This window comes from Chanodichthys erythropterus, chromosome 3 (assembly GCF_024489055.1).
Source record: "Chanodichthys erythropterus isolate Z2021 chromosome 3, ASM2448905v1, whole genome shotgun sequence".
Classification (NCBI taxonomy): domain Eukaryota; kingdom Metazoa; phylum Chordata; class Actinopteri; order Cypriniformes; family Xenocyprididae; genus Chanodichthys; species Chanodichthys erythropterus.
In genome coordinates, this window is record NC_090223.1 from 61,678,107 (window position 1) to 61,693,868 (window position 15,762).

Sequence of the window (15,762 nt, forward strand, 5' to 3'; positions counted from 1 at the left end):
TCTTTCTTTCTTTCTTTCTTTCTTTCTTTTTTTTTTTTTTTGCTATATTAATCCCTTTTGTATTTCACCCTTAAACTAATTGCATTAATCATTTATATCCGTCTATCATAAAGCAAATGAGGCTAATTTAGAACTTTTTGTTTCTAATTCTAACTTTATTCTGTTTCTTCATTAAAATATTGACAGATATCTAGAAAAGTAGTAAAGAACTGTAAGCAAAACATTTATGGCATGAAGACAGAAATAAACATATCTGTAACCAAGAAATTAATCAAATTACTTTTGTGAAAACCAAATGTTTTAATGTCCCATTATCATTTAGTGTAACAGATATATTTATGTAAAAATGAAACAACATTCATTTTGTATTTAATAAAGTATATAAAAGAGTAAGAGATCATACTAAATTTCATTGTATTTTAAATGTATAAAGATTTAAAATGAAAATTAAAGAGTATTTTGGGCTTCACTGTGATCCTTCAATACAGTGTTTGAATGTTAGAAAATGATTCTTGTTCTAAATATGCCTGACAAATTGTTTTCTTTCTTTCTTTTTTTTGTTTTGTTGCTATATTAACCCCTTTTGTATTTCACTCTTAAACTAATTGCATTAATCATTTATATCTGTCTATCGTAAAGCAAATGAGGCAGAATTAGAAACAAAAAAGTTCTAAATTAAACTTTATTCTGTTTCTTCATTAAAGTAATGGCAAATATCTAGAAAATTAGTAAAGAACTGTAAGAAAAACATTTATGGCATGAAGACAGAAATAAACATACATAAACACCATCAAATCCCCTCAGTCTGTTGACAGCAATGAAATGAGCTTTAAGTGTCAATTTACAGCAGATCTGAAGACATCAGCATAATAAATGAGGTGAAAACAGGAACTATTGACATGAAATAAAGAGTGTTTTCAGCAGTTTCTCTGTTAATATTGATGATCCTCAGACTATCAACACTCATTCAACAAGACATTCACATCATCTCACTTTATTCTGAGTGTTTGCTGTTAGAAACTGATTATTGGAGTCAGGATATATGGGAAAATCCTATAAACTGCTCTACTGAAAGACAATACTGTTATTTCTCATTTATATACTGTATATATTTATATATATTTGTTTTTTGCGCATGCACACACACCTCATTTACATTTAGTTCACACTTTAATTCATCCTCTCTAATCCTGTCTGGGACATCATCCCCCATGAGAACATTTTTGTGATTTTAACATTTAAACAAAGCGTTTTGGTGCACTCTGACAAAAAAATAAATGGAAAAAACAACATTTGATTCAAGTAAAAAAAATAAAAAATTATATGGGGTAGGCTGGGCATTGACACAAATTTCACATTTGGATTTGATTTCGATTCAGGAGCTTGCAATTTGATTATGATTTGATTATTTGGTGCCTATAATGTTAAGTACATGGCACATTTCCTCAAAGAAAAAAATCTCTCTCAACTAATGCTGTAAACAGGAGCAACAGTTGGTAGCTACATCATTATATTATTTCAGACAGGACCACTTGGCAAGTTACTGAGTTTATTGAACACAATTATCTTTGGCGGTATGGTTCTGTTACAGATCCCTTGTTCCCCTGGACTCCATTTCCCATTATCCTCTTGTCTCCTCACCTGTACTCACTTCCCTCGTCAGCTCCTCAGCTTCACGGATCACCTGCACCTGTTCCTGATCGTCATCACTCCCTATATAATGGACTCACTCCCTTCACTCCTTGTCTGTCCTAAATGTTATATACCAGTGTTTGGATGTTGTCTCTTCGTTGTGTTAATAAACCCATTTGATTGTGTATATCCGTATCAGCCTCCTTTCTACAACAGCAAACCGTAACAGAAGAACAGACCTAAACCGCTGGATATCCACAAACCAAAAGATGGGATTGTTCCTGATTCCTGTGGCTCCAGCTCCCCCACAGCCTCTCACACCTACATCAGCGGCTGACCAGCTCGTCAGCCTCTTCCAGGTGGGACGTTCGCTGGAGAGGTATGTGGAGGAGTTTGTTGAGTTGGCTTATTTGACAGATTGGTCAGATGCTCATTTGATCGCCCTGTTTTTGGATGGACTGGACGAGGACACCATCCGCTTTTCTGAACCTGATGATTATGTTTCCTTAGCTGATGCTATAAATTTAGTTTTGTATTTAAATTGCTCCAAATTCTTTATCCAAGAGGTTCAGGATGTTAAGTGTTCCTCTCGTCCAGTCCTTCCAAAAACACGGGCAGCCTGGCCAGTCTGCCGAGCTCCGTCCTCCTCCTCATACCCCTCCAGTGAACTTCCTGCCTGTCCCATGCTGGACCCACACTCCTCCGCTGGGTCCAGAAAGCGGAGGAGGAGAAAGCGACCCGCTCCAGTCTCTCCAGAGCCCGCTCCAGTCTCTCCAGAGCCCGCTCTAACCCTCTCCGAGCCTGCCGCTCCATCCCTGAGCGAGCCGCCAGATGATGCGGCCTGGCTCATTGACTTCTGGACCGAGCCAGTTTCTCCAGCCGCCGCCGCCGAGCCCTCAGCTCCAGCCGCCGCCGCCGAGCCAGCCGCTCCAGCCGCCGCCGCCGAACCAGCCGCTCCAGCCACAAACTTTGAACTGTTTTTCTCCTCTCCTCCAAAGACTGTGTTCCCTCCCTGCCTCCCTCTCCCGCCTCCTCCCACTAATGTCCACACTGCACCTCCACCTCAAGCCACTTCACCCAGGACTCCACCTCGGCCTGTTGGTCCAGATGCTCCCCCTTGGCTCCAACCTCCCTCATCTCCACCGTGGCCCATCAGTCCACCAGTTCCGCCAGGCTCCATCCTCCCCCCGGTTCCGCATCAGTCGTTCGTCAGCCTTTCCTCACATCAGGACTGCACTCCTCGGTTTTCACCTCGTCCCTTCGTCCCTCACGCTCCGTTGGCTTCCTCACTCCCTCCTGCGTCCCTTTGGTCGGCTGTCGCTCTGGCTCCTCTGCGGCCTTCTGGAGCCCCGCCTGCGCCTCGGTCGGCCGAGCCTGCGGCATCGCCCTGTCCCGCCGGATCCTCACCGCCACCTGGGCTCGTCGGCAATTCGGCTTCGGCTCCTGACCCGCCATGGCCGCCTTCGGCTCCTGACCCGCCATGGCCGCCTTCGGCTCCTGACCCGCCATGGCTTTTGAGCCCGCCCTGGAGACCTCCTCTCCAGTCTGCTCCTCCCCCTGCTCCGGCTTGAGGTCTCCAGGGCGCCCACCTCCCGGTTGTTCCATCTACGGCGCGAGGACGCACCTACCGGGAGGGGGAGGTACTGTTACAGATCCCTTGTTCCCCTGGACTCCATTTCCCATTATCCTCTTGTCTCCTCACCTGCACTCACTTCCCTCGTCAGCTCCTCAGCTTCACGGATCACCTGCACCTGTTCCTGATCGTCATCACTCCCTATATAATGGACTCACTCCCTTCACTCCTTATCTGTCCTAAATGTTATATACCAGTGTTTGGATGTTGTCTCTTCGTTGTGTTAATAAACCCATTTGATTGTGGATATCCGTATCAGCCTCCTTTCTACAACAGCAAACCGTAACAGGTTCCTTACGGGGGTTCTTGCTCCAAAATTAATTGGACATACAAGAGCTTTAACATTAACCCCCCGGAACCATCAGCTTGAAAATACAGAGACAATTAAGACACTAGTAATGTCTTTAAGAGCGAGCGTGGTATCATGTAGATATGTGGGACATCTATACTGTAGGATGAGTGTCTCTCAGCAGTGCGGTCCATGCCAGCCGGGACTTGAAGCCTTGTTGACTTTAAGGTAGTGATCTGAAACAAAAGAAGATGACGACCAGAAGGTGCACAGTAATATGCTCATGCTTATAATGGGGAGGGAGGGAGGGTTGCGAGCAGTTTGAGCATTCTTACCGAGCAGCGATGCCACGTATATATGTCCCGTGTCTAATAGGAGAATGGTAATGATTGGAGCGATTTGACAGCTGACCGCGTCAGCTGGTCGCGGCACTATGCCTACGTGGCCTGACTGAACTAACGCTGCGCTCGATTTCAGACAGGACCACTTTGGCAAGTTACTGAGTTTATTGAACACAATTATCTTTGGCGGTATGGTTCCTTACGGGGGTTCTTGCTCCAAAATTAATTGGACATACAAGAGCTTTAACATTAACCCCCCAACATGATGAGAAGGAATACTTGCCTGAAGTAGAACCCCCCAAAACCATACTTGTTCCATTCCTGCAAAAGAGAAAAGACAAGTTATTGAGATATACTTAAAGGAGCCTACTGACTATCAGAGGGGTATTCTCCCCTCTAAAAGGAGGAAGAGAATAGCAGGCCCCTCTTTAAATTTAAGTAGCGAGGGGTGTTCATCCCCATGCAGAGGAATGAACAGCAGGCCCCTGCAGTATAGCAGCAAAGGGTGTTCTCTCCAGCGGGAGAAAACAGCAGCCCTTTTTTTTTTTTTTTATATATATATGTGAGGGGTGTTCTTCCCTCGCTGAGGGATGAACAGCAGCCCCTGCAATTATAGCAGCAAAGGGTGTTCTCTCCAGCGGGAGAAAACAGCAGCCCTTTTTTTTTTTTTTTTTTCCCAGCGGGAGAACCGCGAAGCAGCATGTCCCCTGATATGGCATGAGGGGTAGAAGAGCAGCACGTCCTGCACGTGCGAATACTACTACGGGTAGAATGTTTTTTTTGTTTGTTTTTTTTTATAGCTGCTCAATGATTTTTGTGCTAACAACACATCCTGAGTTGTAGGCCTAATGTATCGTTGATACGCTGATGATGACCAACGACCCATTGCTTTGAGCATGGGTATGGAGACTGTTGAAGCTGCGGTGGTTGCTGCGCCTATGCGGAATGAATGGCTGGTATAAAGCGCAGGGTCCATGCCGCAATGAAGGCATGCGGTTCGGAGACGCGAGGCAAACCAATGCTTGGACATAGCTTCTCTCTTCTCTGTAATGAAAAGTGGATCTGTAGGGTTTGATTTACTGCGTGAGCTAACCAGCCGGTTCATGGCTGTGAGGGGACAATATCCGTAGTTGGTTCTGGATATGTTAATGGTACTTCCGTTATTATCTCTGTCTGTTTTGGAATGTTTCAGATAGATGGAAAAGTATTCGTTGTGAAATGATATGTCTTTAACTGTGAGATCGTGAGAAGGGTCGAATTTTTTAGTGTTAATGGTGAATTCCCCTCCTCTGAGGAATCCATAATAGGCGGTGAGGAACACTGCTTCTAGAAGCAAGTTTGTGTGCGGAGTGAAGAGACCTGATCATAATTTATCCACCATCGTGTGCACCTGTGAGAGAGACAGCGGTAGTCGTTTATCTGGAACAGCGGGACTTTCCTTTTTTAACCCGTTGAGGAGAAGGCATATGGAGGGATTTTGCAACAGGCTTTGGGAGGAAGGATCTATACATCTAAGATGGAATTGAATGCCTGAGATCATGATCTTGATGGTAGAAGGCTTAAGCTTCCTGGATTCGAAGCAATGCGCAATGAAAGCACATGTGATAGAAATGTTAGCTGGGAGTATAGGCACCGAGAAAGCGTTGCAGAAATCTGAAAAAGACGACCACGCCGAGTCGTAAGTTTTAAGTGTCGTTTTTGCTAGCCCTGATCTCATGTAGTGTGCGGCTGATTTAAGGTAATTTTGCAAGGTTGCATTCAGTCTAGGACTGTTTGACTGAAGTCCGGGCAGCCCAGTCGTGATGAAACCGCTTCCGAACACAGGCGTCTGAATTCCTGGAAATTAAACCGAGAAAGAGAGTCAGCTATTTTATTATCCAGCCCAGGAATGTGAGTAGCTTTAATGGTAAAATTATTCATAACTGAGATCCAGGTTAGGCGCCTAATGAAACGGTTAATGAAAGGCACGGAAGAGCGACCCTTGTTGATAATGTTCACGGTGGCTTCGTTGTCACAGAACACTAGGATGTTTTTTCTAGTCCATTGGTCTGCCCATAATAAGCAAGCAATCACAATGGGATATAATTCCATGAGTGCTGTCGATTGGATAGACGGAGCCAGTTCCTTAAGTTCTGTTGGCCATCTTTCTGCAAACCACTGTTTGTTAAATATACCCCCGAACCCGACGGAAGGAGCTGCATCGGTGAAGAATTGTAGTTTGACTGAGGTTCTATATCTTCTTCGTAGAAAAAGGAAATGCCATTCCAGTTATCGCATAATTTAGACCAGAAGTTAAATCGGACCTGCAGCCTTCGTCTAACGTGATAGTGTCATGCATTTTCTCTACGGTTTTAGACAAATCTAAAAGTCTGGAAATGAAGGAACGACCTTGTGGAATAATCCTCATGGCAAAATTGAGATGGCCCAGCAGAGAAAGAAGATCCCTTTTTGTTAAGGTAGGTAATAGGGAATAAGTTCTGATGAACCCTCTAATCCTTTCTAGTTTGTCTAGCGGAAGAGATGCTTGCATTTTCACTGAATCTAGCGTGATCCCTAGGAAATCGAGGACACGAGACGGGCCTTTTGTTTTTTCTTCTGCAAGAGGAATGCCGAATGTTTTGAACCCTTTAACCAGGGAATTGATGCTGCGCGATGGGTTGGCCTCTGGAAAGTCGATGAGGAGGAAGTCATCCAACAGGTGAAGAACGAATGGTAGTTTGAAATCATTTAGTAATATCCAGCAGAGTGCTTCAGACAGTGTATCGAAAATCTTTGGGCTGCTTTTACACCCGAAAGTGAGTCTGACTGAAAAATTAAATTTTTCTCGCCAACTGACCCCGAAAAGATGCCACTGAGAGGGGTGTAAGGGCATGATTTTGAAGGCGTCGGTAATATCCGCTTTACTGAGCCACGCTCCTCTGCCTGCTAATTTAATGAGTTTAATAGCGTTGTCCACTATGGAATAAGCCAAAGAAAAAGGTTCTGAGGGAATTAAACTGTTAATGCTCGGAACCCCTACTATAGAGTGGGGAGCGGATAAATCATGATTAGACGTTTTTTCCCTGAGTATTTCCTAACTGCGACTCCTAAAGGGTTAATGCGAAATAGATTGAAAGGAGGTTGATCGAAGGGTCCGATCATGTAGCCCTTCTCAATTTCTTTCCCCATCAGATCATCGACGGCCTGTGGATCTTTGATTGCCGACTGGAGGTTTTGACAGGTGAAAGAGAAGGTGGGCAGATAGGAAAGACCAGCTAGGAACCCATGCATGAGCCCTAGAATGAGGTAAGACACGAAACAGCGATTTGGATGCTTTTCCAGGGCTTTAGATAGCTCCTTGGTATTCACCGGAGTGTTTATTTCTTTTTTAGAAATTTTGTGCGGCGTGGACAAGAAAACTTCGGGTGACTGTTCCCGCAATAGCTGCAAGCATGAAAAAATTTACAGTTATTACGAGTACAAACATTCTCATTGAAATTATAGCAAAGAGGGGTTTGTCTTTCAGGTTTCACCTGTTCTTGCGGCGAAGCGCTAGTGTCCTGAGTTGAAGCGGTCTTAGGACAGAGAGATGCGGTGTGGGAAAACGAGCCGCAGAGTGAGCACGACAGTGCTCGGTGGCCTGTAAAGTGTCTGCTAATGAGAGCAAGATCAACCACAGACCAGTCCAGACGCTGATTAAAACGTTGAATGTACATTGCTGCTTTAGATGAAAAGGATTTGTGGTACTCGTAGAATAGAGTGCCTCCGTAAGACATGGCGAGATCCGAGATGATGGCTAGATAGGTGTCTAATTCCTTTCTCCTGTCTGGATACACTTCATAGATAATGTCTCTGAACACGCCGAAGGCAACGTTAAATTCTGCCATAGTTAACTTTTGGTGAGTCTTAGATCGTTATCTTTAAGAATGACCGATATATCCCCACAATCCACAATCCTTCTTTCATTAGTTTCTGCGCATAGCAATATTTTAACCAAGTTAATGTCATTACCTGACAGGATTTGAGCGCGCAGTTGGGAAGAAATAGCAGCTGCTGGGGGGAAAAAGGGCACCCCGGTGGAAGCGGCAGGTAAAGCTGATCCGAGAGATCTTCTGGGAAGAGCCAAGTCGGGAAAAAGTGCGCAGTTTGATGTCGAGCTTGAAGTCTGCCCGTCAAACATCGCCCGAGGTGCAGAAACCGAGCGCGATTCCAGCGCCTGGATCCTGTTGTCCATGTCGGAGAGGGATCCTTGGATTGATAGCAGCGCTGTGAGAACCCTGTCGTCTCCCTGTTGTGCTGAAGCTTGAGGGGGATTAGATGTTTTAACCTTCTTTGAAGTTGAAGATGCTTGATCAGTGGATATATTTTTTCTTTTCTCCGTGGCTTTGCGACCGGTAGATCGGGGAAGAGAAGATACGTTGGTGGATGCGGGCTGCGGATCTTGATTGACTTCTTGTAAGAATGACAGGATCTGATCGTGATCCAGATTCGGAGGCACTTGTACGTTAAGAGAGTACAAAGTGGCCAAGATCCTTTCTTTGGGCCATTCGCTGATGGAAAAAGGATTCCTTGCTGCTATCCTAGAGCTGCGTCTCACTAGCTGGGTTGGATCGCTGTCTTCGGTATAATGATCCAGGATCTCGTCCGGAGACTCTTCAGAAAGGATTTGTCCTAAGATGTCCGAAGTATCCATGACCAGGAAGCAGCAGGTAAGATGTGCAAGAAATAACGTGAACGTATTTTTCATGCTGTTGTCACTGTAACGCAAAGCTTGCGAGCAGTTTGAGCATACTTACCGAGCAGCGATGCCACGTATATATATCCCGTGTCTAATAGGAGAATGGTAATGATTGGAGCGATTTGACAGCTGACCGTGTCAGCTGGTCGCGGCACTATGCCTACGTGGCCTGACTGAACTAACGCTGCGCTCAATTAAAAGGTTCAAATTAATCGATTTGTAATATAAAAAATATAAAAACATTATTTGAAAATGATTTTCGTTCCTTGATTCAACTTCTCACATGGACTGCGCAGATATCAACAGCGCAACGGGTTTGTAGGTTGCCAGGTTGAGGTCACAAATAGGTTTGAATTTGTATGATGTGTCGATTGCGGGAGTAGAATGTGTTTCATACAAGATCTGGCAGCTGGACAACCTTGGAATAATACTTGATTCTTCTTCTTATAACGATGTTTGGGCCATACAAATTATGGAAATTTCCCGGGAGAAATAGCAAAATGGGAGGGGGGCGGGAGATGGGTGTGAAATACGGGAGACTCCCAGCAAAAACGGGAGCGTTGACAGGTACGTGGTCGGTTCATGTGCTCTCTGCGTGAACTGAAGCGGTACAGCAATCTGTAAGAAAGCTCACGACAGCTCCAGAGACGTCCATGGTCTTACTCCAGTATATGGGAAAGTAGTCAGTCACTCCTTGAGTTTGATGAATAACAGGTGAGCCGAGGGATAGCACAAAATTACATAAATCTCTAAAATTATTACGCAATAGGCTAATGTGTGTGTGAAGTGAATGAGTGTAAACTGAGCACAGCGCAAATTAAATAGCCTCGCTGTTTGTGTCTTTGTCAGGAAATGAACACGGAGAGAGGGTCCAAGTGCAAGTAAAACAATATTTATTGACAGAATACGCTATACAATAACTTCACTCCAAATGGGCAGTCGTTGCAGTGACAGAGACGTGCTGAAGCGATGGCGTGCAGAGGCAGATGAACAGGGTGGCGCAGGGCTGCAGCGGGTATCAGAAACCAAGGAATAATCCAACCCAGACGCGGGCACAAGACGAAAGTCCAGAACTCCAGGAAATCAGGAAGTGAACACAGAAACACGACACCGGGACAGCCTGCAACGAACTGACAAAGACACCATGTAGACACGCACGAGATATAGCAAACACAGAACAAGACACGGCTGGCAGCACATCACAATCAAACAGGTGGGTGACGCCCACACAATCACTCACTCACAGGCAACACACACCACAACCACACGAGGGCGAGAAAGTGAACCCATGAACCGTGACAGTCTCTCAGAAATCAGAGCAAGCGCCGATCCCGGGCTGGAGCACCCACGGAAATGGTTGAGCACCCACGAGAAAATACGAGATATTCTCCATGATTCTCCATGATTTTAACCAATAAAAATTCGATATAAAAAAAATCGATTGGAGCGTTCAGACACAATCTTCACCCTTTTTTATAGTTTTTTTTAATGGCAAACATAGAGAGCGCATCCAAGTGATGCGCGAGCACAAATGGCTCTGCTCTCGATCAGATACATGCGCGCGCTCAAACTCAAACTCTCCTTGCATCAGATATCAGCGAGACGAGAGCATGACGAGAGCGACAACACTTGTGAAAAGAGTGTGCTTTCGGGTCGAAATTGTCATCTTGCTGCAGGAATTTAATGCAAATAAAACATCCAGTTGACGTTGGTTTGAGTTAAATAAGAAGCAACCTAGCACTGAAACGTGTTGTTTTTTGAAATCATGCTGAGGAACAGCGGCTCGTGTAGTCTTCAGAAATGTGCGTCAATCTATCGCTTGACTCTTCTTTCCAGGGAAATCACTAACAAAATGCACACAAACATGTCCCTGCTCCTGATATATAAACATTAATGAACTTCTTTAAACTTTATGAGGAAAAATGACTAAATGAGGGCAGATTCGAACCACTGATTATAAGATGACTGAACCTCTGACTCTATTAACAAAAATTCTACCACAAGACTATTAGGAAACACATAATCTGAATGCGGATTTATCTGTAATATAATATGTTTTTTTCTGTTGGTTTTTTGGGGGGCACTGGGCACCCACCGGCAGAAACATAAATCGGCGTCTATGAATCAGAGCTTTGTCAAAATTATTCTAATACATCAATAAAATACTGCATCATATAAATTTTCTACTATTTGATATGTATTTAAATGTTTTAAACCTTGCGAGATGATAGACGATATGAAACACAAATATGATGAAAACTATGAAATGAGCAGCGCGTTCGTAAATCAAATAGCCGCGTTTCTCTTGCGTCTCTCAGAAATCAGCTTTGTCAAAAGTAGGCTGCTATCAACTAAAACACTACATCATACACACTTTCTACTATTCAATGTCTACTTGAATGTGAAAAACATTGTACGATATGATAATTAATGAGTGCAAACTGTATGAATGAAATGAAGCGTGATAGCAAGTCAAGACAAATGTAGGACTATATTTTTTTCCGCAGCCAAATGCCGCACGCCGGAGATCCGGCACGGTGCCGGAAAACTTTAAGCCCTGCGAAATGATAATGGGACATTAAAACATTTGGTTTTCACAAAAGTAATTTGAAACATTAAAATAGACACTTGCATTTAATGGGTTTTCTATTTAAATTAGCTTTTGTACATTTAATTTGATGCAGATACTAAAATTTGATTTTTTTCCGTCTTTAACCCTATAAAAACAAACACAGTAACTGATATTCTTGATTTGGGCAGATCAGCTCCTCCAACCAATCTGTGGTTCAGTCAGTGAAGCTCCACCCACTACAGGTCACTATCAGTGAAGCTCCTCCCATAGCAGTCACATCATCGTTGAAGCTCCTCCCACAGCAGTTGATCAATAAATGCTGGAATATTCCCATCAGAAGCGCATCAGGAAGAGCTGAAATCTGCAAAGACTGAGTTTATTAAAGAGGACAGAGAGAACACGAGTGATCCAGAACCCTGCAGAATGAAACACACTGAAGATACTGAAGAACAAAGAGGTTGGTGTTTATTCTTCATTCATTCATGATGCTGAACAACATTCATGTTAGAAAGATTCAAGCACTTCTGCACATTTAGAGAAACAGTCAAACTATGAAATGATACATAATGTTCATTTTTAACATGCTCAGTTTGAGAAACCTTCATACTGATTGTCAACATCAGATCAAACTAAATATTTACGTATTTCATGAGTTTGTGTGCCCATATAATCTTAGCGTAAGTGGTAAACAGATTTGGCTTGATGTCTGCTATAGAGGGGCTCGGAAAGAATATCCTACTCGAGCTCCGATTGCCCCCCTATAACAGGCAAAAATAAGTACAAAAGGAGGAGAAGGGGAGGAGGAGGGATGCCAAAAGAACTAACAACAGGAAGAGGTAAGATGCTGGTTTTATACCTCGGTACTAATTGGAAGATTAGATGGGCGTACTCCTCCCGAAATTACGTTTATTAACTTCACTTTGCATTTGTTTCATTTGGTTCACAATTTGCAGGAGTGTTACCAGAATAGAGGAATTTTCAATACAGTTTTCAACGCTGTTATTTTTAGGAATAAACTGTAAACACCAAAATGTATGAAGTAAATGATCTTTCCAGAATGGCTGACAGGGTTGTGAGTGTAACTTGAGCAAAATCTCTTCTTACGGTAACTTTGGTAACAGGGTTGATGAATGCAGTCATTCAATTGTGTAAAAACTGAGACAATGGATTGAGGCTATTTTCTTGTCCTCCCATCATGCTGTAGAGAGAGCCCAGATGATGTCACTTCCTGGTGTCACAGTTTTAAGAAATCCTCTGGTTTTAAAAGTAGGAAAATCATGTCAGAAGTAACAGGGTTGAGTGAATCATGTAGGACACTGATAATAACACATTTAAAGATGCAGTCAGTCTAGACTTTGAGCATGTGAACTTTCTACAGACACGGCAATGTCAACATATGACTTGTGATATATTTTTTTTAAAACATAAATAACGAATAATAATCACTCAAATTTTTAAATATACAATCTACTCCACTTTACTGCAAACTTCACTTGATCTTGTGTTTCTGGTGTCCCACATGTGTATGAAAGGAAGTCAGTGGAAGGAAAAGTCTGCTGTGAACGGCCCTTAATAATTACAGTTTTTAGGAAAATTAATTAAATATCAACCTAAAAGTTGATGTCAAAATATGGCTGTTAATATCACATTAGATAATTTTGTCATTGATCAAATATATTACTCAAAATATTTCAGAGCAATGTTTTCTTTATTTTCTTAATATTATTTATAAATTATTAAGAATTATTTAAGGGAAGGTGGCAGATCAGCTATTTGGGAAATTCTGTAGCCAGAAGACGTCCATTCAGTGCTGATTGTCTTAAGTAAATCTTGTAAAAACATTTGAAATTGGAGTCAGATTAAACGAGCAGCTAAAGTAAAATTGAGACTAAATTCTAAAATTAAGTGAACTTCACAGGAGCGCTGAAAAGACGTACACACATTATACCTTCACCAGACCACTGGATTCTGTCGTTAGAACGACTGCTGGTCCTTTACGATTGGAAGATTAATGTTAAAGTTTCAGGGACATATGCAACTAATTTATGCAAATGCATCAAAATGATCGTAATGTTTTGTTCCAGTTGTCTATCACAACAAGTCTCAATTTTATGACCTTTCACTTCATATTTCTCTCTTTAAATTATTTTGATTTACTGAAAATTAAATGAATATTTTTTCTCTTATTTCAGACCTGATGGAAGAAAGCAAGGAGAGTGAAGAATTAAAGACATTTTTAAAGAAAAGAGCCAAGAAGTATTTCACCTGCAGTCAGTGTGGAAAGAGTTTCTCAAAACATTATCATGAGATTCACATGAGAGTTCATTCAGGAGAGAAGCCGTTCACATGTGATCAGTGTGGAAAAAGTTACTCAACCAAACAATATCTTGAGGTTCACATGAGAGTTCATACTGGAGAGAAGCCGTTCACATGTGATCAGTGTGGAAAAAGTTACTCAACCAAACAACATCTTGAGGTTCACATGAGAGTTCATACTGGAGAGAAGCCACACACATGTGATCAGTGCGGGAAGAGCTGCACGCAATCATCACACCTTAAAGAGCACATGAGGATCCACACCGTAGAGAGACTGTTCAATGTGACAAAACATTTCGTGGGGAATCAACCTTAAAGAAACACCTGAGAGTTCATACAAAGGTGAAGCCACATTCATGTTCTGTGTGTGGAAAGAGTTTTTCACTGCTGTCATATTTAAATGAACATCAGAAAATACACACTGGTGTGAGAGAGTACATGTGCTTTGAGTGTGAGAAGACTTTTACTACAGCAACCCATTTAAAACAGCACCAGAGAATTCATACTGGAGAAAAACCTTACAAGTGTTCACACTGTGACAAGAGATTCAGTCGGTCAGAACATCTGAAAACACATGAGAGGATCCACAGCAGAGAGAAGCGGCACATGTGTGATCAGTGTGGAAAGAGTTTCTCTTTTAAAAACCACCTAAAGATACACATGAAGATCCACATCGCCACACTCTGAAATCAATTACATTTACATTTAGTCATTTAGCAGACGCTTTTATCCAATGCGACTTACAAATGAGAATAGTAGAATCAATCAAATCAACATGAGAACAACAGTACATAAGTGCTTTGTAAAGTGCTTGTAGCAAGAATTATTTTTTTTAATTAGGGATGTCCAGATCCGATCACGTGATCGGAAATCAGGGCCCGGTCACGTGGTTTCAGACTCGATCGGAATCGGATGTTACCTCCCGATCAGGACTTGGATATATGTATATATATTCTCATTATTTTTGAACACATCTATAGTTATGCGGTGGCACAGAGTTAGACCCTTTTGAATCCACACAGAAACAGCAACGCGTGCGGCATGACATCACTTTGTTGCAGAGACGCTATTGTTTAAATGCCGGCAAAGTAGAACACAGAAGCAGCTTGAAGCGGAAAGTGCGAGTATGTCTGCGGTCTGGAGTAGGGTGACCACCTGGCTATTCTATTGATCTGTTGCAGGACACTATGTGACTTTGCGGGACAATGCGGGACACGTGAGACAGATAAATTTACTACTATTACGCAACGTAAATAGGGATTTACACTTGTTGACAAACTTGGCATATGCGCCGATTAATGTTTCTGCTGGTGGGTTCTATAATGTTGCGCTTATGGCAACATTAAATCCTAGAGAGGAGAAACTTCTAGATTCACGACTGCACATGCAGGTGGACAAAGTTTGAGCACGCAGATGTAGGCTATATCTGAGCGAGAGCGCGCACACCTCCAGTTTTGTGCAGGGGAATCTGCCTTTGAGGAGAGATTGCTCGCGCATTTGATGCGCTCTCGTGATGCACTCTCAACATTTTTCATTATAATAACGCCATAAAACCCGCATTAAATGAACTATAAACGTGAATAGAAAGTCGTGTCTGAACGTCGCAATTTTGTATTGGTTAAAACAAATGGAGAATATCTCGTTTTTCCATAGGTGCTTGACCATTTCCGTGTGTGGTGCTTGATCGCTGCCGTTCGTTGGAAATATTTGCCATCAGAATGGATGATTACATGCTTTAAATCAGAGGTCACTAAATGGCGGACCGCGGTCCGGGTCCGGACCCAAAAGCCGCCCCGTACGGACCCGAACCTACAGCCAAAACAGAAGGTTATGATTTAAAACCTGACGGGACGCTTCTATTTTGACCGACGCAGCTTTTGTAGTCTTTACGGTAGTGGTAGAAACGCACGGACCAATTGCATGCGAGTTAAACTATTCCACGTGATACCACTCAGCCAATCAAGTCCGCGCATCTCAGGCGGTAATCTTTGACTGTGCAGACAGATGCGAGAGTTACAGGCAAGTTACACATTGAAAAGACGGTAGAAAGAAAAAGAAAGATAGCGATACATGTAGAAAACAAATGGGGAGAATCAGACGAGTGACAGAGACGGAGAAAAGGAGAGAAACAGGCGAGTGAGACGGAGAAAGGGAGAGAAACGAGAAACAGGCGAGTGAGACGGAGAAAGGGAGAGTAAAGTTGGCCGCATTTTCACAGATTCAAATTTTCCGGATAAATAACTCGTGAGATAAACGTAGATA

General features: G+C 42.8%; 1 protein-coding gene and 1 pseudogene across 1 annotated transcript; one reads left to right on the forward strand and one right to left on the reverse strand.

Annotated features, from left to right (window-relative positions):
- Positions 1-15,762, reverse strand: part of LOC137007702 (uncharacterized) — a 1,237,067-nt pseudogene that overhangs the window by 336,391 nt on the left and 884,914 nt on the right.
- Positions 9,113-14,187, forward strand: LOC137014174 (zinc finger protein 239-like). The gene is made up of 4 exons (XM_067378357.1): positions 9,113-9,179; positions 11,522-11,641; positions 13,377-13,660; positions 13,819-14,187. The coding sequence occupies exons 1-4, from the start codon at positions 9,113-9,115 to the stop codon at positions 14,185-14,187; spliced, it is 840 nt and encodes a 279-aa protein (XP_067234458.1).